The sequence below is a fragment of the Scyliorhinus canicula genome, chromosome 7, assembly GCF_902713615.1.
Source record: "Scyliorhinus canicula chromosome 7, sScyCan1.1, whole genome shotgun sequence".
Taxonomy (NCBI): domain Eukaryota; kingdom Metazoa; phylum Chordata; class Chondrichthyes; order Carcharhiniformes; family Scyliorhinidae; genus Scyliorhinus; species Scyliorhinus canicula.
In genome coordinates, this window is record NC_052152.1 from 65,390,157 (window position 1) to 65,415,644 (window position 25,488).

The 25,488-nt window shown below is 41.3% G+C and overlaps 2 protein-coding genes across 6 annotated transcripts in view; one reads left to right on the forward strand and one right to left on the reverse strand.

The window, feature by feature from the left end:
• Positions 1 to 25,488, reverse strand: part of arl13b (ADP-ribosylation factor-like 13b) — a 123,479-nt gene that overhangs the window by 36,762 nt on the left and 61,229 nt on the right. The window lies entirely within an intron of this gene.
• Positions 1,485 to 21,727, forward strand: stx19 (syntaxin 19). Its single transcript, XM_038802190.1, has 2 exons — positions 1,485 to 1,704; positions 16,876 to 21,727. Exon 2 carries the CDS (start codon positions 16,956 to 16,958, stop codon positions 17,835 to 17,837), a length of 882 nt encoding a protein of 293 aa, XP_038658118.1. The 5' UTR covers positions 1,485 to 1,704; positions 16,876 to 16,955; the 3' UTR covers positions 17,838 to 21,727.

Consider the following 25,488-nt stretch of genomic DNA (forward strand, 5'->3'; position numbering starts at 1 on the left):
TGCACACTGGATTGGTTATTGTACAACTTTAAAAGAGCTCTTGTCTGGTGCAACCTGTCATACAGGCTCCTCCAGGTTTTCTCTGGGGGAAAGGAGGGTTGTAAATGCAGAAAGGGAGACCAAATGGAACAATGTAGATTTTACTGGAAATAAATTTACAAGTTTCATGTTGTGGCATGAATAAAACCTGTAATGAAGACAAACAATATTATTATATAATGATCATTGACAAATTATTAATCTTATTTATTTAACAAATTGATTACATTATAGATTCATGACTGTACATCCAAGCTGAAAGTATGTTTATAAGACCTCTGGTCTTGAATTGCAACCTGCTGTTATGAAGATAAATATATTTTTTTGAACAAGCTTAATTATCATCAGTATAGACATGAACAATACAGAGTGCTTCAACAACTTTAGCTTAACTCTTATGCAATTATTTCCTTTGCATTGTAAATTTCAGTACCCCAAGTCAATTGTACTAATTGCAGTTTTAGCATTCAATGGTTTAAAGTTAGCTAATATCATTAAAAAGGGGAGAATGAAATATTCAGGAGGTTCGAAAATAGTTACCATAGTTCATAGATTGTTGTATCTTAATCACTGACCATTATTCATGAAAAATGGGAGGGCTGTACGTACAATGCTATGAAACAGCTGCTTGAGCAAACATTCACTCAAAGACAAAAACACACTTTAATGGTATTTGGTTGCCATATTTAAATACATTGAAATGATCTTGGAAGTGATTTTGACTTTTTTTTTGTTTTATAAATTTAGAGTACCCAATTATTTTTTCCAATTAAGGGGCAATTTAGCATGGCCAATCCACCTATCCTGCACATCTTTTTTGGGTGGTGGGGGTGAAACCCACACAAACACGGGGAGAATGTGCAAACTCCACACATACAGTGACCCAGGGCCGGGATGCGAACCCAGGTCCTCAGCGCTGTAGGCAGCAATGCTAACCACTGTGCCACCGTGCTGCCCTGACTTTGACTTTTTGATCAATTATTTTCTGCCCAGTAAATTATGACTGCAATGCAAATTACTATGATTCTGTCAAATGTACATGTATTCTCCCTTTGGGAAAAGACTGGCCAGGATGTAAGATCCCAAATTAGCCTGTAATATTTTAGCTTCAAATACATACACACATGGTACAGTATAATTATCATTTAGATTTAATAAAAATATAGAAAGGAGTGATCAGTGGACGATCAGGGTGCTTTGTCCTTCTGTACTGTACTACTTGATAATTTGTATTGTTGACAATTGTGGAATTGTTTCTCAAAGCTTTAAGCTATTGGATAGCTGACAAGGAACTGTGCTCCTCTGAAGGCCTCCCAACAGGCTGAACCAGATTCCCAGAGCAGGGAACAACAGGAAGAATCTTTCTTGTTCTTGACGTCATTTGAACATCCAAGCAGTCGGATCACATCTCTTCTGGAGGAGTGCCAGGTTACGTAGTCTGAGAACTCATAACATTTAGCACAGTAGGAAGTTGCTCCTTTGAAATGTTTACAAGACGGGGAACTATTAAAAAGTAATTGTGATCGTAAAGGACGCTTGCTCTTGGAAACTTCAAGGACGCCATGAAGCTGCTATGTATTGATTCTTCACTCTTATAATCGAGGGAGCTACGATTCCATCTGAGGTTTTGAACGAGTGCTATCAATTCTGGTTGGATTGCATAAGGTACTGTACAATGATTAGAGATATTTTAAGAATGATTTCTATTGCATGTGTGAAATAAAACATGGACAACTGGGAGCAACTAAGTAGTTATAATTTTGTAACACTGCTGCATATAAAGCTAAAGATCATAAATGTTTAGCTATATATTTACATAATATATTGCATTATTAAATACTTTCTGAACTTAGCAACTTTATACTACTCCAAAACTAGGAAATTGAACCAGCTCAGTAGTTCGTTCTAAAATTGGGGATTTTTGTATATTGAAATTCCAATCCATTAGGATAAATTTACTTCTACAGATACTTTACATGAATCAAAAGAATGCCTATGTCTTTGTAGAGGTAGTAAATGAGGCAGTAGGAAGAGGTTGAAAAAAAAAGGAGGGAGGAAACAACCAGGAAGAGTCAGAAATGGTGGGGGAGTGATGCAGGTAGAAAGATAAAAGAAGCTAGATATCACTATAGAGAGTGGGAGCTGGTAAATCAAAGTGATATAGCAGGTAAGCTTGCCAAGTATAAGGATATGATTACATGGGGAAATATGTCAAAGCAATCACACCAGTCACGGAAGTGAGAAAACTGAATGCCTCAAGATTCTGTAAATTAATTCTGGGAATATTTGAAATAAAATGGGAAGCACAAAAGTCCTTGATACAAATGAGGTATGATATCACAGGTGTCAGAGACTGGGATAAATATTAGCACAGCTTTGATAAAGGTATAGGAATACAGATGGTTGGAATAGTAGAAGAGGCAAGCTGTTGGGCATGTTAGCCTTTTATGTGAAAGAAAGCTGAATAATAATAGCAATGCAACTTTCTAATCAAAGTACAGATAAGATGTAAACCCATGATTAAGCATGAGAAGGACAAGAGGAAAGAAACTAATTTTAATCCTGTATAGATCATCAAATTAGAAAAAGGGATTGAACCAAGATATGTATCATCAAATGTGGGAACTGTACACAGAAACAAAAAATTGTTATGGATGACTTAAATTCACCAGAACATATTGAGGAAGGGTGCACTAGAAATGAATGCATGATAATAAGATCCGAGAGAAAATATTGGATTGTTTTGTGGAATAATTGATTATTGAACCAATGCAAGTAGGAGATCCACAATACTTGGCCCATCGCATCTTTAAATCTCAACCTCACAACCAGCTAAGAACTCTTTTACCCCAACTGTGTGTCGAATCATTTAAGGTCCAATCTCTGAAATTCCCAATCTAATCTCACCATCTCTCCATTTACATCTTCTCCTTTAAGATGCTCCTTAATGCCTACTTCAATGTCTAAACTTTTAGTCATCTGTTCTTATAGTCCCTTCTTTGGCTGAGTGTTAATTTTAACCTAATTTTGCTCCTGTGATGCGCCACAGGCATTTACCTATATTAAAGGTGCTGTTTAATTGCAATTGTTTTATTATAACAATCAGGAGATGGTAAAGCAGGTCATAGTTGGAAAACAAGTTACTACAATATTGCAGAGTTTAACTTGAGGATTATGACAGAAAAGCAAATAAGTAATATATAAACATTCAGCTTTATGAAAGTTGATCCTGAGCAGCTCAGGAAACTGGATAATATTGTCACAGAGGAAAGAGAGGCAAAATGCAATGTATGTTTGTACCACAACAGAATACAGTGAACACATAGCTCCAAGACAAAAGGATAACAAATGGGAAAAAGTGTGAGAACAAGGACAAAAAAGAGACTAGTTCCGAAAGCATAAATCTATGGACAATACAATCTAATTGATTTAGATAATATAAACTAGACAAAGGAGTTTAAGAAATGTGTACGGGAAACTAAATTAAATAATGAGGTTAGGGTAGCAGATAATATGAATAGAATAGCAAATGTACTAAATGAATTAGTCTTTTCCGTTTTCATGGAATAGACCATTATAGTCCCTCAGCATAGAAGTTGGAAAGAAGAAAACAGAAACTAATGAAAGATAAAGGAATATCAGATTAGCTAACCACTGATAACTTAAGGAAAGTAAAGGGGTGCCATGAAGCAGAAGCTGAAGAAGTTCATGCAAGCATACACAAGGAAGTGACCAGTGCAAACTGGTCACTTTCTTGACACTACATTTAGGGAATCATAAGAAATGACAATACCCCTAATTGGAAAGTAGCTAACATAACATGTATCTTTAAAAGCACAGTGTCAACCCAGGAAACTGTAGGCTGCTGAGTCCAACAGCTATCATGGGTAAATTAGTAGAAGCAAATTGAAAGAGGGAAAAACTAAATTTCGATGAATAAAAGGCAGTTAGCATTAATTTTGAGGGGATTTGCCTGTGGGTGGCATGATAGCACAGTGGTTAGCATTGTTGCTTCACAGCGCCAGGGCCCCATTTTGATTCCTGCTTGGGTCACTGTCTGTGCGGAATCTGCATGTTCTCCCTGTGTCTGTGCGAGTTCCACCTGGTGCTCCGGTTTCCTCCCACAAGCCCCGATAGACATGGGGCAAAATTCTCCGCAAATGCAGAGAATCGTAAAGGCTGCCTTGGGACAGGCCGTGACCCACGGCAGCCTTCACGCCCACTTCCGAGGCCGATTCTCCTCCCCGGGCGGGGCTAGGAGCGCGGCCCCGTGCGTCACGGTGACGTGGCCTTGACGACGGTCGTCAAGGCCGCACGTCAAGCGTCATGCCGGTTGACGCGGCCGATGACGCCAACCCGCGCATGCACAGTTGGTGTCTTTTCCTTCAGCCGCCCCGCAAGACGGGGCGGCTTGATCTTGCGGGGCGGCGGAGGGAAAAGAGTGCATCCGTTACGGACGCACGGCCTGCGATCGGTGGGCATTGGTGGGGGGGGGGGGGGGGGGGAGAATAGCGGGAGGGTGTGAAAAATGTTGGGAGGCCCTCCCGCTATTCTCCCACCCGGCATGGGGGGCGGAGAATCGTGCCCCTGCTTGTTGGAATTCTCCCTCTGTGCACGCGAACAGGCGCCGGAGTGTGGTGACTTCATTGCAGTGTTAATGTAGGCCTACTTGTGAAAATAATAAAGATTATTATAATAAATTGAGTGGAGTTTTTTGAGAAAATTGCAAACTTTATTAATTCGGTGAATGGGATATATTTCCATTTTAACAGAGTTTAATAATAAGATGCCAAACTGATCAAAAAAAGCAAGATACCTCAAGTGGTTGTGAATCAAGCTCAAATGGTCAGTGGCTGAGTGCCACAGGGCCAGTGCTAGATCTACTGCTGTTAACAGCATATAGAACAATTTCTGCGGAAATCATAAACCATATTTGCTGAATTGTTGCCTTCATTGTTCATAATGCAATTAGCACAAAATGTAACACTTCTAGAATGTGGGTCATAGCATATAGAAATAACAGGAGTTATGATAAATGTGCAGAAGGTAATTAGAATCATAGAATCTCTACAGTGCAGATGGAGGCCATTTGGCACAGAGTCTGCATCGACCCTCCGAAAGAGCACCCAACCCAGGCCCATACCCCGCCCTATTCCCGTAACCACACCTAACCTTTGGACACTAGGCACAATTTAGTAAGATCAAAGCATCTAACCTTCACATCTCTGGACGATGGGAGGAAACCCGAGTCTCCAGAGAAAACCCATGCAGACTCGAGGAGAATGTGGAAACTCCACACAATCATCCAAGGTCGGAATCGAACCCAGGTCCCTGGTGCTTAGGGCAGCAGTGCTAACCACTGTACCACTCTTATGATTCCACGAAGATACACTATATGAAAACACAGTGGTGGGATTAATTTTGAATTGTTGCAGCAAAGAGCCAATGCAGATGAGAGGAGCAAAGTGGCCTCCTTATGTATTGTAAACCTCAAGAGAGTTGGAACTGCATTTTTTTGCAATGCTATATTCTGCCTTATATACTTTGCAGGGTGATTTGTAACAAAAACTGATTATATTTTGCACTAATGGTGATCTAGCTTGCAAAGGCCAGAAATATAAAAGTTACAACTAAACGGGACATATAACAGTCATTAATCTGGGGGATAGGCAATCATAAGGATGAATGACTTCATGATTTAAAGTGATAGCTTCCATTTTGATTTTGAATCTCCACCACAGTCCAGTTTTGGTAGTAAGCTTCACAGAGGCATAGAGTACAAAAGCAAAGACACAATGATGAATCTTTATGAAACACTGGTTCAGCCTCAGCTGGAGTATTATGTCTGATTCAGGAACTGCAATTGCGGAAGGATGCAGAGGTGGTGCTGCAAAGATTTTCAAGAATTGTTTCAGGGATGAAGGACTTCAGTTACATGGATAGAATGGAGAAGTTGGAGAAGCTCTTCCTAAAGCAGAGGAGGTGGGGGGGGGGGGGGGGGGGGGGGGGGGGGAGATTTGATAACGATGTTCAAACCATCAAGGGTCTGGACAGACTAGATAGAGAAGAACTGCCCGATACGGCAGAAAGATAGACAACCAATCACTTTAAACCAATGGTGACCGGAGGAAAAATCTTTTTTTTTTTAAAAACACAGCAAGTTGTTAGGATCTGGAATACACAAGGAATGTGGTGGAGGCAAGTTTAATTACGGATGTTAAGAGGGAATGGATATACACCTGAAGAGAAAGAAAATGCAGGGCTACAGAGAAAGGACAGGCTGAGTTGCAGTTACGGAGAGCTGGCATGGACATAATGAGCCAAATAGCCTTCTCAGTGATTCAATGATTGAATCCCACATTTCTCCATGGTAAGTATTCAATTGTTATGAGGTGGTCACAGGAGGGTTCTTTGTGCCAAAAGTGGCAGTGGTACGACTGTCTCATTTACCTGATATTACAGCATATCAGAGTTATCAGAGTTATCCCAGAGGTCTGACAAATTTAAAATTAAATGCAGGATTTACCCTAGAATTATTTCTTCTCTTGACAAAATGGGAGTTTTGTTTTAATAAATTTAGAGTACCCAATTATTTTTTTCCAATTAAGGGGCAATTTAGTGTGGCAAATCCACCTACGCTGGGTTGTGGGGGTGAAACCCAGGCAGACACGAGGAGAATGTGCAAAAATATCAGAATTATTTGTCTGATTATGCCCTAAAAGATCAAAACAAAACACAAGGCAACAGGCTATCTATTACCCACCTATGTTCCAATGTATAATATGGTATTTCCCTAGTTTCAGCTGAATAGGTTTTACAAAATACACAAATATTTATGTCTTGCACTATTTTCACTTTCCTTTTTCCACCAAATGAACTGATGGACTTGTGTTAATGCAACTCACATTTTTAATCTAAATTGGCCAAATTAGAACAGGCAACCTGCCAATGGACAAAATGGCAATACACAACAAAATACTTAAAATGGGTGGTCCATTTCCATGAATACATAGCGTAAACAAGTACTGCAAACAAGAAAAACAGGAAGGCTAAGAAATAACTAGCAGTGAAGTTGGAAGGTCTTAGTAGGCTCAATGATCAAATTGTCTGATCATTGAATGATTGAAAGAAAAGAGAGCAGTGTGGAAAAAAACTGAAATGATATTGACCTAATCCATGTATTTTAAGATCATGGAGTTTTACAGCACAGAAAATAGTCCCTTCAGCCCATTGTGTCTATGCCCGCAAAAAATACCAATCTTTTCTAATCCCATTTTTCAGCACTTGGTCCATAAGCCTTATATGCAATGGCATTTTAAGTGCTCATCTAAATGTTTTTTTAAATGTGAGGTGCCCCATCTCTGCAGGCCACCGCCCGGATTATAATATAGTACTCCTGTACTTCCCCTCCCCTTATCCTAACAAATACACACAGATTTTAAGATTAACATGGATTACAAAGTCTCTAAAATACAATGGTCTCATCAACAGAAAGTCCCTTTTAAGCACAGAACAATTACTGTGGTGAAATAGGCTCCTCACTCTGAACTCCAAGTGAATGTATGTATATGCCTCCTCAGAGTTTGCAACCACCCCACACTCCTCCCCCGATGATTGTCACACAAGTTTCCAAACGCCACTACCCAAAACACGCTTTAAGATATCCTTTCACAATAGTGCTTTCCATCAGCAGTTTGAATTCTGAAATCCAGATCAGATTTTCCAAAAGACACTTTTAAACAAAGCTTCTGTTCCACCTTTAACAGAAAATCCAGTTCAGGCTTCACACCACTTGTTTTAGGAATTCTTGTCTTGACTGCTGTACAAACTATTTACAATTGCTTTGATTCATGATTGCCAGACTCCTATTAAAATGGCTTTACCGTTCAAGTTACCTCGGAAGTCTACTGTGCCACTTTAAATCTAGTTACTGCAATTGTCTCTTTAACTCAGAAACCTGTACTTACTGTTTCCTGGACTTCTCAACAATACCTTGGTCTTAACTTCAGTCATCTTGAGAAATTCTCTCTGTCCCAAATCCCTGCTTGTCTGGACAGTAACTTGTACTCTAGGAAGCCTGCCTCTTTGCAGCATCCATCCTGTCCAGTTTTACTTCTGGTAGGGTTGAGGGATGTGGACTCCTGATGTCCTATCTCCAACTACAATATATCCAGCTACAACTAAAACTTAGAAGCTTTTTTACCTTACATGTTGCTAAGCAATACCCGAATCCCTCTGCTGACCTATTTATTCTTCACGCTGTAGCACTCTCAAAACACAAGAGAAACACAGTTGGAACTTAACCCATTCTCACACACGGCATGAATCTAGCTACAAGTTTGACCCTTCTTAGTGCAAAAACATTAAATTAAACACACTTTAAGCTATACCTTATTTCAAATGTTTACCATTACGAATATAATTCTCTTAAAACAACCTTTGTTTTCCTAACAGTGCATTCAGTTATGTAGCGAAAAAAGGGAGACATTTATACAGCAAGTCTCCACAAACAAATCTGAAATTAATGACCAGTTAATCCATTTTTATGGTATTATATAAGTGGAATTGTTGGCAAAGACACTGGGAGAACTCTCACTTTTCAAATAATGCCATGGATCTTCCAGATCTGCCTGAATCATGGTCAGGAAGATAGAGCTTCAAAAGAATGACACCTCAAACAATGCAGCATTTTCTCTGTATGACATTGTGAAGTGTCAATTATATGCTCCAGATCTAGAGTGTCCCTGGAACCAAATAAGCCAAGTTCATAATAGTGGAAATAGAACAGATTGGAAAAGAAAACAAAATTAAACTTTAAGAATGCATGTCAGACCAATCCTAGAGTATAGTACAGTATCATTTTCTGATACTAAAATGTATTCAAGAGATGGAAGCAATGCAGAGAAAGTCCACAAGACTAGCACCTTTCACTGGTACAGTAGTCCCCCTTTATAACGCGGGTGTTGGGGTCCAAGACAGCCACCCGCGTTGCATCCGAGCCGCGGATATCCACGATGGGGGTTTTAAACTTATTTAAAAATCTATGCAAGCGCTTCCCATTGAGTGTCTACAGGGGGCGGGGGGGGGGGGGGGGGGGGGAAAGAGGTCAGACCCCCGTAGACTCACAATGGGAAGCGCTAGCATAGATTTTAAAATAAATTTAAAACCCCCATCGTGGATCTAATTAAACAGTGTCAATTTCAGCGGCCGGCTCACTTTGATCCGGAGAGGGAAGCTGGTCTCTCACTGAAACAATCAGCCGGCCGCTGAAATTGACACTGCCCGCTGCTCTCTCCCTCCAATCCAACTTTTAAGTTTTAATGTTTCTGATTGGAGGGAGAGAGCAGCGGGCAGTGTCAATTTCAGCGGCCGGCTGATTGCTTCAGTGAGAGAGCAGCTTCCCTCTCCGGATCAAAGTGAGCTGGCCGCTGAAATCGACACTGCCGGCTGCTCTCTCCCTCCAATCAGAAACATTCAAACTTAAAAGTTGGATTGGAGGGAGAGAGCAACCGGCAGTGTCAATCTCAGCGGCCGGCTCACTTTGATCCGGAGAGGGAAGCTGCTCTCTCACTGAAACAATCAGCCGGCCGCTGAAATTGACACTGCCCGCTGCTCTCTCCCTCCAATCCAACTTTTAAGTTTGAATGTTTCTGATTGGAGGGAGAGAGCAGCGGGCAGTGTCAATTTCAGCGGCCGGCTGAAATTCAGTCACAGTTGGGGTCCATAAGCCCCCCCGCGGTATATCGCAAACCGCGGTATTGCGGAGCGCGGTATAACGGGGGACTACTGTAGTAAACAAGTCCTCATTGCTCAGGTAAACCAAGTCACTCAAACCTCTAAAAGGTTCAAGTTCATCTAAAATAATCTCCCACAATCCATTTTTAGTACTTTATCCTTTAGATTTGAAAGTCTAATGTCAAGATGACCAGAGTGGCACCTCGCCAGCTAAGTAGTTTTTTTTTGCTTCCAACTATTATCTTCTCTTCCCTGTCTTTTTTCTTGCAGTTATGTATTCTTTGATGATGGGAGGTCCATGGGCATAAGTCCTTTTCAGTTCTTTATCCCTGTGGCCATTGAGATATGTGGTACTAGGAAGCAAGTATGAGCAGTTTATTCAAATATAGGAATATTAACAGCAACTCCAATCCTTTTGAGCAGGGATTGCACGATAGTTACTGAACATTAACGAGAACCCTGCCCTTTTTCACTTCCTTTACGAAAGGAATCCTTTATGTCGATTCTCCTTAGGCTATCCGTGTAATCAGCTCAGTATCCTTCAGCGATTTCTTTGAAGAATATTTTGCGGCCTCTGGGACTGCCTACCCCCTGGGGATTTGGCGAAAGTCTGCATGTGCAACCCAAAATTCCTCTCATTATGCCTGAATTCACCTCATCACTGTCAATGCGCACGGTCCTAATATAGAAATAGTTTGACTAAAAACGTCAGGTATAGTTTATGCAGCTGATCAGCCTGTTAATGATTTTGTGCTTGAAATGTTAATGATTTGAACAGCTACATATCTGACGATTGCTCTACAGCAACTGCTAGACCATTTTCTCAAATCTAGTTAGTTGGTAAATTTCAAACTTGGAACAGATATACCACAATTATTAACTGTATTGATGAATAGGGAACTGCCTCCAACTTGTTGCTGGAAAGCAAGCTGGCACACCCAACTACTATGTTGTGCATTTGTTGTTCAGCAGTTGCACACTTCAAAACCTCTTGATCTACATTTATTTTCTTGTTTCATTAGGAAATTAGCAATAAGCAACAGTTCCTTCTGTTCTTTGCCTTCTTTTCCCAAGTCAATCAGTCTTGGACACTAGGCTGAGGACTTTGGCAGAAAATCTATTTTGGCCCTCATCCAGTTTTCTCTTGTTTCACTGAAGCAAATTCACCAGTTACTGCAAGGTTGGCTGAGGAGTTTGTACTTAGGGGAATTCCCAAACTAATATTACACAATCTCAAATGCTTGTTTGATTTTCCCACATTTATGACACAATTTCGTGATGTTATATATCTTTATTATACATGCTTGTTGTGGCCGATGACAAACTTTGTGACGTAAACAGTTTTGGAACCATTAGTCATGGCATTCGGTCCAAGTACAAGTCAATTTAAAAATGGACTTTTAAAAATAAATGACTCATGGATTAAACTTCCACAGTTGGAGCTAGTTTAGAAGGTTCCTTAAAAATGGAGTTAAAGGCAGCACGGTGGCGCAGTGGGTTAGCCCTGCTGCCTCACGGCGCTGAGGTCCCAGGTTTGATCCCGGCTCTAGGTCACAACCCATGTGGAGTTTGCACATTCTCCCCGCGTTTGCGTGGGTTTCGCCGCCACAACCCAAAGATGTGCAGTCTAGGAGGATTGGCCACGCTAAATTGCCCCGTAATTGGGGGAAAAAAAGAATTGGGTATACTAAATTTATTTTTAAAAACGAGTTAAAAAAATAGCAGAATTTTACTATTTAAAAGGATACACAATGCAAAACGCACAGCAGACAGAAGCTACTTTCTAAAATGCAAAATAGGTAGAGATGTTGATATTGAACTTGACCTTACTAACTTTGTAGGATACAAATTTTTCTAAATTTCACAATTTAGAAGTACACATGAATACCTCAAGACGTTTTATCTGTGGAATCCAGTCAATCTTTTGATAATGAAGACATGTCACTTGTCATGATGACAATAGCCAAATATCACAAGGCAACAGAAGGGCAAATCAAACAATTTTTATAACCAAATATCATAGAATGAATACACATGCAAACACACGATTGCCAAATATGACTCATTTGAAACAAATTTGAAAATTAATGTGCTCATTAATTGCAAGGATGTCGCATCACTTTAGAATTCAATGTTGAAATAACACGAGTCATTTAAATTCCGACATGCAAGATAGCCATTTAACACATCATACTTGTGTGAACTGGAGCCATCCATTCCAATTCAATTTCTGTGCCCTTTCCGAGTATATCTTACATCCTTATCAAATTGGTATCCACTTCTTTTTTAAATGATGTATTGGCTCTGCCTCAATAGCCACTTGTGGAAAAACATTCCACATTGTTATAACAGAAACCAGAATAGTAGCTTCTAACTTGCCTTTATTTTTGCAGTGATAGCTCTAAATGTGTACCTGTGCGACCGATTTTCTAGCATATGCAAACAATATTTCAATATTTATCTTTCCAAAACATGTAACGTTATTTAAAATTTTAAGTAGATCCCAACTCACCCCCGCCGCAATCATCTGCGTTCAAGTGAAAAAGCTACTTTGATATTTGAGCCGATATAACAATAGCTTCTCACCTGCAGTATATCATACTGGTGATTCTTTATCCTGAACGACACGCAAGCCTCCAACTGTGGCCCAACCAATAACACCACCGCTTATTTGTACTGAATGCTCCGAGGTTTAAAAATATCTATTCTTTTTAATATATAGCTTTACTATCACCTATAAAAGATCCATGTCACAGAGCGATAGCAGTAGAATCGTACAGCACAGAAAAGGCCCTTCGGCCCATCATGTCTGCGCTGGACAAAACAACCACCTAACCATTCTAATCCCATTTTCTAGCACTTGTATATTCTGGGATCACAAGTATCTATACCTTTCAAATTACAATAATTTGATTTAAAAATAGGAAGAAGCCTTGCCTAACTGTTCTGATAAATAAATTGAAAAACATCCAGGATGCAGTATTAAATGCCGACTGAAATTATGGTGAACAAGAATTAACTAAACATTCCAGACACATATAGAATTGCATTTCCTGATGCAAAAATTGTGCACATGAACTTCATAACTAGGAGTAAAATACTAGCTACATGAGCTATATTAAGGATTGGAATACAAATTAGCCATGGTTTTGCCTCATACACTGAGAAGCACAATTCTTCCAACTGGTTCAAATATGGGATGATATTTATACTGTTAAATCGTGGTTCAATCTATTTACATGGTACTGATTATTGCACAATTTTCTAAACTAGCATTATGTAGATCAATAATCTTGTATTCCACATCACTTGTCTCAGTGCCACTAGCCAGCTGTTCCAGGACAGCTACAACTGGCATTTATCCAGCCATGTGGAAAATTGTCCATGTGTGTCCTGTACACAAGGAACAGGACCAATCCAACACAGCCAATTACTGTCCCATCAGTCTACCCTCCATCATCAGCAAAGTGATGGAAGGAGTCATTAACAGTGCTATCAAGCGTCAATTGCTCAGCAATAACCTGCTCATGGATGTTCAGTTGGGGTTTTGCCAGGATGAGGCAGCTCCTGACCTCATTGTAGCCTCGGTTCAAACATGGACAAAAGAGCTGAATGCCTAAGTGAGGTGACAGTAACTGCCCTTGACATTAGGCCGCATTTCACAGAGGATGACATCCCAGCAAATATGGCGTCAGGGAATCAGGGGGAAAACACTCTGCTGGTTTAAGTCATACCTGGCACAAAGGAAGATGGTTGTGGTGGTTTGAGGTCAATCACCTCAGCTCCAGCACATCACTGCAGGAGGTCCTCAGGTAATATCCTATGCCCAACCATCTACAGCTGCTTCATCAATTACCTCTCTTCCATCATTAGGTCAGAAGTGGGATGGTTGCGGATGACTGCACAATTTTCAGTACCATTCGCAACTTCTCAAATAATGAAGCAACCCATGTTCAATTTTAGCAAGACCTGGACAATATCCAAGCTTGGCTGACAAGTGGCAAGCTACATTTCGCGCAACACAAGTGCAAGGCAATGACCTTCTCCTACAAGAGAAAATCTAACTATCGCCCTTTGACATTCAATGGCATTGCCATCACTGAATCCGTTACAATCAACATCCTGGGGGTTACCATTGATCATAAACTGAACTGGATTAGCCATATTAATACAGTAGCTACCAGAGCAGATCAAAAGCTAGGAATAGTGACCAGGGATCCTCATTCATGAGCGATGCACTGCGCCAGTACCTGCTCAACAGGGGCATTGCCTCAAGCAGGACGACCAACTACAACTCCAGGGGAAATGGGCAGGTGGAGCGGGAGAATGGAACGGTCTGGAGGGCTGTTTAGCTGGCCCTCCGGTTCAGAAATCTCCCGGCCTCCGAACAGAGCGAAGATGGTGTTCAGGGCTTTGATGACGGTTGCAGACGTCATGTCGGGGCATGGGACGGCAAAGGGGAATCGGGAATATTCATCGGCCGCACAGAGGAAGTACAATTTCCGGTCGGTGGAGGGGAGGGGCCCTTTGATGTCCACGCTGAGGCATTCAAAGGGGCGGGAGGCCTTCACCAGGCGTGCACGGTCTGGCCGGTAGAAGTGCAGTTTACACTCCGCGCAGACCTGGCAGTCTCTGGTGATCGTCCTGATTTCCTCGATGGAGTAGGGCAGATTGCGGGCCTTGATGAAATGGGAAAAACGGCTGACCCCTGGGTGACAGTGATTGTCGTGCAGGATCCGGAGTCGGTCCACTTGTGCGCTGGCACATGTACCTCAGGATAGGGCATCGGGGGGCTTGTTGAGCTTATCGGGGCGATTCAAAATCTCGTAGTTATAGGTGGAGAGCTCGAATCTTCACCTCAATATTTTATCATTTTTCATCTTGCCCCGCTGTGTGTTGTTAAACATGAAGGATACCGACCGTTGATCAGTGAGGAGAGTGAATCTCCCGACGGCCAGGTAATCCTCCAATGCCGCACAGCTTCAACGATGGCTTGGGCCTCCTTTTCGACGGAGGAGTGCCGAATTTCGGAGGTGCGGGAAAAGAATGCCACGAGCCTGCCTGCCTGGTTGAGTGTGGCGGCCACAGCGACGTCTGATGCATCGCTCTCGACTTGGAAAGGCAGCGTCTCATCGACCGCGTGCAGCGCGGCCTTGGCGATGTCGGCCTTGATACGGTTGAAGGCCTGGTGAGCCTCGGCCATCAGGGGAAAAACAGTGAGTAACTAATTTCCTGACCCCCACCCCTCCCCCAAAGCATGTCCACTATCTACAAGTCAGGAGTGCAATGGAATACTCTCTACTTCCCAGATGAGGGCAGCTCCAACAACACTCAAGACGCTAGACATCATCCAGGACAAAGCAACCTGCTTGATTGCTACTCTTTCCACAAATATTCAATTCCTCCACCATCAATGTACAGTGGCAGCTGTGTGTCCCATCTACAAGATGTAGTGCGGGAACTTGCCATGGTTCCTCAAGCAGCACTTTCCAAACCCATGACCAGTACCACCTTGAAGGACAAGAGCAGCAGATACGTGGGAATCCCACCACCTGGAGGTTCCCCTCCAAGTCACTCACCACCCCGACTGGGAAATATATCACCGTTCCTTCACTGTCGCTGGGTCAAAATATTGGAACACACTCCCTAATAGAACTGTGGGTGTACATGCATCTCAGGTACTGCAGCAGTTCAAGAAGGCAGTTCACAACCACCTTCTGAAGGGCAACTAAGGCCAATAAATGCTGGCCTAATCAACAATGCCCGTATCTCGTAAATTAATTTTTAAAAGGTATCTGCATGGTTGGAGTAACTATCAATCACTTGCAATTTCAGAGTATAGTTGTTGTCCATCTTTCACCTGGGATGCAGCAGACAATGTCAATTATTCAGATATTAATGTCAAAATGAGCAAAACAAAAGCAATATCCATGTTCCAAAGGCATGGCCCTGCACGGCAGAAAATTTAGTTTGCTCTTTATCCCTGATCTGCATTTGAAGAGCTTTTCTTGCAAAATGTGCACATCTGTTGTGTATCTGGGAATACATTCTTGCTGGTTTTGCGTGAGATGATGTGTAGTGACGTCAGTCGTGTTTACGTGTGCTTTCAGCAGATCACCACCTTGATTGTACTGAGTAACGCCCTTAATAAACCTCTCATCATGTTTTACAAGAATCCAGAGTATGGGCACCTCCATACCCTTTTCTCATTGCGGCAACAAAGAAACATAACACCATACTATCTCATTCTCTTTACAATTTATCAAGTCATTGTTTGACTGTGAAAGCCTCAACCCCACTGTGAAAAACATGGCTCTGACTATTTACATCCAGCAAGAGACAACTTTCCTTGCTATAAAATGTCAGGCTGTGTTAATTGTGGTGTGCAAGGAGCTTGAGCAAAATAGAGCAATAACCCAATTCAAGACTTGTTCTGGCTCTACATGGTATTACAGAAAAAATCCATTTGCATCATATCAGCTGCTGGGATTGCATCTGTGATGGTGCAGGTTAATAAGCCTTCATAAATATTTGAGTAATGCATAAAATCAACTAACCATCAAAATTCGAAACTCTGCAAGTTGAAATACACCTTTAAGCTTCTTGCCATTATTTTTCTCTAACAATAAATGTAGATATTTAAAGCTCAAGTGTCCTGGCCATCCAATGGCCAATTGATTAACTTTACTCCCATGGAGGAAACAATGCTCATTGAACTGCCAAACGTTTAAGGTGCTTTCTCCATCTAGGTTACCTGATGCAGTATGACAATCTAGCTGGATCATATGAATAAGTCACACTAAACCCACTCAAGGCACTTATTCCATAGTGGCAATAATAACTATTTATTTGTCTTTCTTCCCCTCACCAATTTTGCCTTATTTTTCTTGATGTCCAAGAAGTAACATTTCTAATCACCTGCGGTATAAAACTCTCTCTACTAGGATCTAACAGTGCGCATTAACTCAATCTCGAGAGAGCCTCTGCAACTTTCAACTATTCAAAAATATTGAAACATAATACATAATTGTTTTCTTTCAGAAATTCGTGTAATCTACAAATTTGTATTTTAACTTCTGAAAATCTCTTCTTTTTACATAGATTAAAAAACGTCTGCAAGAATCTGTAGAGAAGGTATGAGTGGAAGATGAGCCTACTGTAACAGATTACAGGTAACCAAAATGAGGGACCGTCTTCAAGAACTTCGACAACGGGCAAAGGAGGCAGGACTTAAGATAAGCAATGAAGGTGAAGAAAGCAAGCAAACAGAAGACAGTATAGACTTCAAACAGCAGGCCATTATTTTTGAAAAGGAGCCGGTCATAGAGGATTTCCTATTGGGTACACAGCGAATTCAAGATGAAATCAATGAACTAAACAATGAAATAAAGAAACTGAGTCAACAGAGCACTACCATGCCTTTCACACGTCGGTTCAGCATTGTAAAAAAAGACAATTTCAACCTCATTAAAGACATCAAAGTCCGAGCTGAGTCCATCCAGAAACGTTTAGATATCTTATCAAAGGACATGCAACAAGCAGAGGCAGAGGCTGGGGTGGATGCAATTATCTCAAGAATGAAGAGGACACAATATTCAATATTGTTTAAGCAGTATCAGGTAGCAATGTCAGACTTCAATGCCGTTTTAAATAAAAAGCAAGAAAACTGTAAGAAATTCATTCAGCGTCAGCTTGAAGTGATTGGAAAGGAAGTATCAGAAGAGGAAGTGAATAACATGGTGGAACATGACAAATGGTACGTTTTCAACGAGAACTTCCTCAGTGACGTTAAAATTACCAAAGGACATCTGAACGAAATTGAGAACCGCCACAAGGAACTGATCAACCTTGAAAATCAAATCAAAGAGTTACAAGATCTCTTTGTGCAGATTTCACTTTTGGTACAGGAGCAAGGGGACTTTCTTAACAATATTGAAAGGGCAGTGCTGAGCACAAAAGAATACACGGAAAAGGGCAGTGATGAAATCAGGCTAGCAGTAAAATTCAGAAAGAACAATCCATGCAGAAAGTTGTGCTGTTGGTGTTTCCCATGTTGCTTTTGATATTATATAATAGGATATTATACAAAGTGTAATTTCCAGCAATAACAACCAGAAAATCATCACTATGCAACTGTGAGCTCTACGCTGCCTTCCTGCTAGCTCTTGGCAAAACGGGGCATCAATGGCCATTTTACTCCAGTTTTCCTGCCGGAAAAGACCACTGTTTTCACACCGGAGTGGAGACTTAGACTCCAAAACGGAGAACCTAGCCCATGGTATCAGATAGTAGAATATATTCACTGCAAAAGTCCAAGGTTTTAAGTTTTATACCCTGTAGTTAAGAGCAGAATTAAGATTGTCCCCCTTTATCGTGCATTTCAACATATCCACCAATAACAGACTGAACATATTGAGCCAGACACTACTGGAGTTCGATATCTTGCAGTACGCACTGGTCGTTTGACCATTTTCAGTACACTGCAGCTCAAAAAATATTTGTGCCATAACTTGCTGAAAATGCAAGCTGATAATGAGGGCAACAGAAAATATACAACTTCAGGTGAATGCCACAAACAACAAAGAGCGGAACAGAGGAGATGGGTAAATTAAAGTCAAATCCAGTACAGAAGGAAAAATAAAGACAGGATAAGGAAGATTAGTTTATGACAGAGAAAAAGAGAAATAAAAAATAAACGCACTTTCAAATTCTAACAATTGACTACATGTAGGTATGGAATTGAACAGTTTAAATTGTTCCTATTTTGGGCCAGCAAGGTTAATTGATATTGTACAAGCAATTATCACATTGTTAAATGGTACTTGTGCTGTTCAGTTCCAGTCCTAACTTTCTGTGACAAGTTCAATGAGCAATTAATGTGCAAATACATCAATTCCTTACAAATATCAGTAAAGCTAACGTGCAAAGCAAATAGACCAACAGATTCTCACCCAACATTTCTTAATTCCATGAACTTGTTGGCCAATGTACACATTTTGGCCGTGATTTAACGGGACAAGAGTCCCGTTTTGGGGCATTTAGCGGGGTGTTTCTCGACACCTGCAGCGCCAAGAACATCATCGCTATTTAATGGCCATTTTGCCATTTTTTTTGCCTCGGCAAGGAACGCCCCGCCGAGGCCCCCTTGCATCAGGTCAGCTCACCAGTGCAGCAACTGTATTCGTGGATTGAAGTGCCATTTTTAAACGCCATCCCAATCTTTTTACCCCCACCACTGCATCCTCCGGACCCCCCCCCCTCCCCAACCTGCCTCTTGCGTGTCGCCCCCTTCCCTGTCACACCACCTCTTAAGTGCAAGGCATTCCCAAGCCTGATCCCTGGCGTGGGCAACCTGGCACCTTGACTCTGCCCGCCTAGCAGTGCCATCAAGGCACCCTGGAAGTGCAAGGGTACCACTCTGCCCAGAGCCCAACCACCCAGGGGTCTCTAACAGCCTGTGAGAGTCTTTCAGGTGCTGTTACGCTTGGTCCAGGTTTGTGGAAACCAGTGCTAAACGGTGCCATGGCGGGACCTCCCAGGCGAGGCCATTAGTTCCTCGGCCACGGGAGAATACGGCGCAGATATATTTAAATAAGCCTAAAGGCTCACTTAAATATGTTAATCTGGATTTCCCCCAGGTGAGGGCGAGAGCCGGATCGCAACGTCTCGCGAGATTTTGTTAAATCACGTGAGACATTTTGAACGTCGTGAATCTTCAATGACCTCGTCGTGTCACCAAGTCGAGCACGGCGAGGCTATTAAATTGCACCCAAAATCAATGCCATGTGCTGTTGTGTGGTTCTTTTTCAAAGAAGATCCAGTCCAACGTGTAGTCAAGTAAACAAAGATCGAGAGAAAGAAGAGACTTTAAAATGTTGTAATTTCAGCTACATGTTATCTTTGAGGATGTTTTAAGATACTAAATAGAATTATATTATTCTATTTATACTGTATGATCTTCCAATGAAGTGCAATTTTATTTAGTTTTGGATATAAATCAAAGTCGCTTTGATTTCTTTAAAACCCGCTGTTAAACTACGAGAAAAATAGAATCCTTCAACAACACCTCTCCCCCTCATTGTGGTATGGTTCCATTGGTGCAGGGCACTCTCTGGTACCTACCCAAGTGGTGATTATTCATGTCTGAGGCTTCACTTTACTATTTCCATTTTGTCATGCGAGCTGTCACTCATCTCTTCTATCTTGAAATAGAGATAGTATACGAAGATAGTGGAAATGAAGTATTAACTTACAAGGCGTTTAGCCAAATGCTAATTTATTTGTTATTGACTTTTCAAGCACAAGTATTACTATTACCTACACGACTTCATGTATATCCAATATGTAAAGATCTCTACAAATTTGGCATCATCCAGATTGTACTGTATTGCTCTTGATTTACAGAAGCAGTCAGGGAAGAGGAGCATTTCTAATAATGATATTACCACAGTACAATATGTTTTATGTCATGAAAGGAGTGATTTGCTTTCTTCTAAATGACACAGAAGTTACCTTTTAGAAGTTAAATTTAATTTGCATTGTTATAACAATGCCAAAATATGCTTAAAATATTGTACATTAACTTACTAACAAAATCACATGACACCTTTTTAGTTTTACTTGGTCATATGTAATCACTGCTTTACTAATTTATTAGTTTCAGGTTTTCGTTATCTGTGCATAATAAGCCAAATTAGTTACATTCAGAGGTGATAAATTGATTGACTGTTCAAGTCAGAAAAAGCAGCCAGAAGAAGAATTGGGTAAAATCAGTAAATGGCACAATGACAGGAAATTTAATTTGATACATACATAAAAATATAATGCACTAAATATTGGAAGAAAACTGGCATCATGCATCTAAGTGGAGCGAAATAGCTAAAGGTGAAGCTGGAGAAAGATCGTATCCCCCACATTTAATCGGTCATATCACAATAAAACAGTAACAAATCATATACAATGAATATTGTTTGATCAATGGAATATTAATCAGAGGAGGTTGTGCCAAATCTTTTACAGCATTCTGTTCAAACTGTACCATCAGAGCTGTGCTCACCAAGATGCAAAGGAAATTTACAATTTACATATCTGATCCCTCACATCAAAAAAATGAGTTATGACGAAAAACTAGGGTCATCAACTCTGAAAGCAGGCAATTGGGAGTGAATCTGATCGGAGTACACAAGATACCAAATAGCACAGTCACGGCAAACTCAGCATTATTTTAAGGAAAGCCAAGATATTAGAACGAGAGAACGTCAGCTAAAACTGATGATGAAAGGACAGCTTCAAATTTTGGTCAGAAATAAATTGATGCAGAGAGCAATGAACTTTGAGTGGTTTTCTAGAGAGGGTAGTGGATGTAAAAACCTTAGACTAATTAATGTAAAATGAAATGAAGTTATGGTGGAAGAGGGGCAATTAATCTTTCACCACTTGGTGGATAAATTAAACTAGCCCAAAAGGCTTCACTTGCATTAATCTTGTAACCATGCACACTAAGCGTAATATACTATAAATTAAGTAAGTTTTTCCAGTCTCCTGGCCTTCTTGCCAACTGAAGTTGCTTTAGCAGGGTTATAACTCAAATTTTGTAAAATTTAGCTTCTGTCTGGGTCTAGGTACCAGCCATCAACTCACTTGGGTTCAAACTCCACTCCAGTGACTGCAGAATATAATCCAAGAGAACATTCCAATGCAGTATTGCCCACTTGCACACTCAAATGGACACAAGATTTCACAGTACAATCTGAAGAGCTCTCTCACTATTCAGGTCAATACTTAACCTTGAACCAATATCACATTGCTGTTTTTGGGACCTTGTTGGCCTTAGTTTGTAATGTATTGTGAAAGGCATTAAAGTAATACAAGTTCTACCTTTACATGTATTTTGCACTTACAGCTGTACACTCTTTTATTTATGAGCCAATAAAGTTTTGTTAGTTAAAACTTCCAGTCATGTTCAAATGGCATAATTAGACCGAAAAATAATTACATTTCAATCAAATAAAACATAATGAAAGTTGGTTTTAAAATTAATTTGCTGGCATGGTAATGAACTGATTTCAAGTGTTCTTCAAATTCTGAACAAAAATCCCACATTGTTGACCAGCATCTTATCATTATTCACATGGAGATCAGGTGATGATAGAATCTTTTAAAAAGGTGGCATTCCGTCCCAACAACAGTGATAGTACAGTGGTAGTATCAGGCAGAGTATAAAGGAGGAAGTGTATTTAACAAAGGTATGACAGTAATTCACAGAATCGCAACAGTGAGGCCATTTGACCCGTCATGCCTGCGCCAGCTTTCCGAACGAGCATTATGACTTGGTGCCATTCCCCTGCACATTGTTTCTATTCTGGGGCAGCACGGTGGCACAGTGGGCTAGCACTGCAAGCACCAGGGACCTGGGTTCAATTCCAGCCTTGAGTGACTGTCTGCGTGGAGTGTACACCTTCTCCCTGTGTCTGTGCGAGTTTCCTCAGAGTTGTCCGGTTTTCTCCCACAGTCCAAAGGTGTAGTCAGGTGAATTGGCCATGCTAAATTGTCCCTTTGTGTTCAAACAACTAGGTTGGGTTACAGGGCATAGGGGGCGGGGATGTGGGCCTAGGTCGGGTGCTCTTTTGGAGGGTCGGTGCAGACCTGATGGGCTGAATGGCCTCCTTCTGCATTGTAGAGATTCCAAGTATGTCAAATAATCGTCGAAGTCCCTCTTGAAAGCCTCAATTGAATTTGCCTCCACCACACTTCTAGGCAGTGCATTCCAGATTCTTGCTATGTGGAAAATATTTTTTTCCCACATTGCATTTGGTTCTTTTGCACATCATTTTAAATCTATGCGCTCTTTTTCTTGATCCTTTAGGGAGCAGGAACAGCTGCTCTCCACTTACTCTGTCTAGCCCCCTCATGATAGTGAAGAGCTCTATCAATTCTCCTCTTCGCCTTCTCCTCTCCAAGGAGAAGAGTTCCAACTTCCTCCAATCTATTTCATAACTGAAGTTTCTCGTCCCTGGAACCTTTCTTGTAAATCTCCTCTGCACTCTCCACAATGCGTTCATATCTTTCCTATAGTCTGTCACCTAGAACTGTGCACAATACTCTGGCTGAAGTCTAACTAGTGGGGCGGCACGGTGTTGATCACTGCTGCCTCACAATGCTGGGGACCAGAGTTCAATCCCAGTTTTGGGTACAGTAAGAAGTCACCAGGTTAAAGTCCAACAGGTTTGTTTCAAACACGAGCTTTCGGAGCGCAGCTCCTTCCTCAGATGAATGGAGAGGTATGTTCCAGAAACATTTATATAGAGATGCTGGACAATGCTTGGAATGCGAGCATTTGCAGGTAATCAAATCATTACAGATCCAGGGAGAGGGATAATCACAGGTTAAAGAGGTGTGAATTGTCTCAAGCCAGAACAGTTGGTAGGATTTTGCAAGTCCAGGCCAGATGGTGGGGGGTGAATGTAATGCGACATGAATCCAAGATCCCTGTTGAGGCCGCACTCATGCGTGCGGAACTTAGCTATAAGTTTTTGCTTGGCAATTCTGCGTTGTCGCGTGTCCTGAAGACCGCCTTGGAGAACGCTTACCCGGAGGTCAGAGGCTGAATGCCCTTGACTGCTGAAGTGTTCCCCGACTGGATTTGGGTGACTGTCTATGTGGAGTTTGCACATTCTCCCCGTGTGCGCGTGGGTTTCCTTCGGGTGCTCCGGTTTCTTCCCACAGTCCAAAGATGTGGTTAGGTAGATTGGGCATGGTAAATTTCCCTTCACGTCCAGGAATGTGCCGGTTAGGTGAGCTCATGGGATTGCAGGGATAGGGCGGGAACCTGGTTGGAGTGCTCTTTCAGAGGGTTGGTGCAGGCCCGATGGGCCAAATGGCCTCCTTCTGCACTGCAGTGGTTATATGGTCTTATACAAATTCAGCACAACCTCCTTTTCTTGTACTCTATGGCCATATCAATACAGCCGAGGATACTATTTGCTGTGTGCAACACTGTATCAAATGCCTTTTGAAAGTCCATGTATATCACACCGATCAAAGGGCAGCACGGTAGCACAGTTGCTTCACAGCTCCAAGGTCCCAGGTTCGATTCCTGGCTTGGGTCTCCAGCCTCGATAGGCCGAATGGCCTCTTTCTGCACAGTAAATTCTATGATCAACAGCATTATCCTCATCAACGCTTTTGGTTACATCTTTAAAAAACTCCAGCAAGTTAGTTGAACATGATTTCCCCTTTAGAAATTCATGCTGTCTTGTCCTATTCAATCCACATTTTATTCTTGTGACTCCTAATTCTATCTCAAATAATTGTTTCTGGAAGCTTGCCCACCATTGATGTTAAACTGACTGGTCTGTAATTGCTGGGGCTACCTTTTTGAACAAGGGTATAACATTTGCAATTTGCCAGTTCTCTGGCACCTCCCGAGTCTGGAAGGTTTTGACCAGCACCCCTGCAATATCCATTCTCACTTTGTTCACTTTCTCTGGATGCACCTCAGCCAGTCCCAGTGTCTTGTCAACTTCAAGTACCAACATTCTGTTCAATACTTGCTACTTTGAATCCTTGGAGGGCCAGAGTTTCCTTGTCTGCCACTATGGTCTGGGTAGCATCTACCTCCTTGTCAAAGGCAGATACAAAGTATTTATTTATATCTCAGCCACATGTAAATTCCCTTTTAGGTCCCTAATCGGCTTTTACCACTCTTATTACTTGTATGCCTACAAAAGGCATTGGGATTCCCCTTTTTGTTGGCTGCCAGTCTTTTCTCATAACCCTGCTGCGCTTCTCAAACGTCCTTTTTCACCTCCCGTCTGAACCTTCTATATTCCTTTTGGTTCTCAGTTATATTTTCTACCCGACACCTGTCTTAAACACACTTCTGCTTTATATTAATTTCGGTTTCCTTTTTCATCCAGGGAACTCTGGATTTGTTTGATCTACCTTTCCCTTTTTAGGGAACATGTCTTAACTACATCTGAACCATTTAAGTTTTGAAGGTAGTTAATTGTTCAACTACAGTTCCAGTGTGGCGCCCAGAAGTATACACAATACTCCACCTACTGTCTTATACAAGTTCAGCATGACCTCTTTGTTCTTGTACTCTATGTCCCCATTAATAAAGCCTAGGATACTGTATTAACTGTTCTCCACCTGTCGTCCCACCTTCAATGACTTATGCACATATACACACAGGTTCCCTGCTCCTGTGACTCCTTTAGAGTTGTACCCTTTATTTTATACCTTTGCTCCCTTTGTTTTATACTTTTGCTCTATGCTCTTCCTACCAAAATGAATAATCCCACACTTCTCTGCACTGACCTTCATCTGCCACCTATCTAACCACTCCACCAACTTTTCAATGTCTTTGAAATTTACACTCTTCTCCTCACAGTTTACAATGCTTCCAAGTTTTGTATCATCCACAAATTTTGAAATTGTACCCTGCACACCCTGATATATATTGGTGATCTAGATCATGAAGAGCCAGGAGAACTCCACTATAAACCTTCCTACAGCATGAAAAATATCCATTCACCATTACTTGCTGTTCCATATTACTCCGCCAAATTGTGTCCATGTTGCTCCATGAGCATCATTCTGTTGTGCAGCACTGTATCAAATGCCTTTTGGAAGTTCATGTACACCACATTAACAGCATTACCCTCACCAACCCTCTTCATTATCTCTTTGGAAAAACTCCAGCAAGTTAGT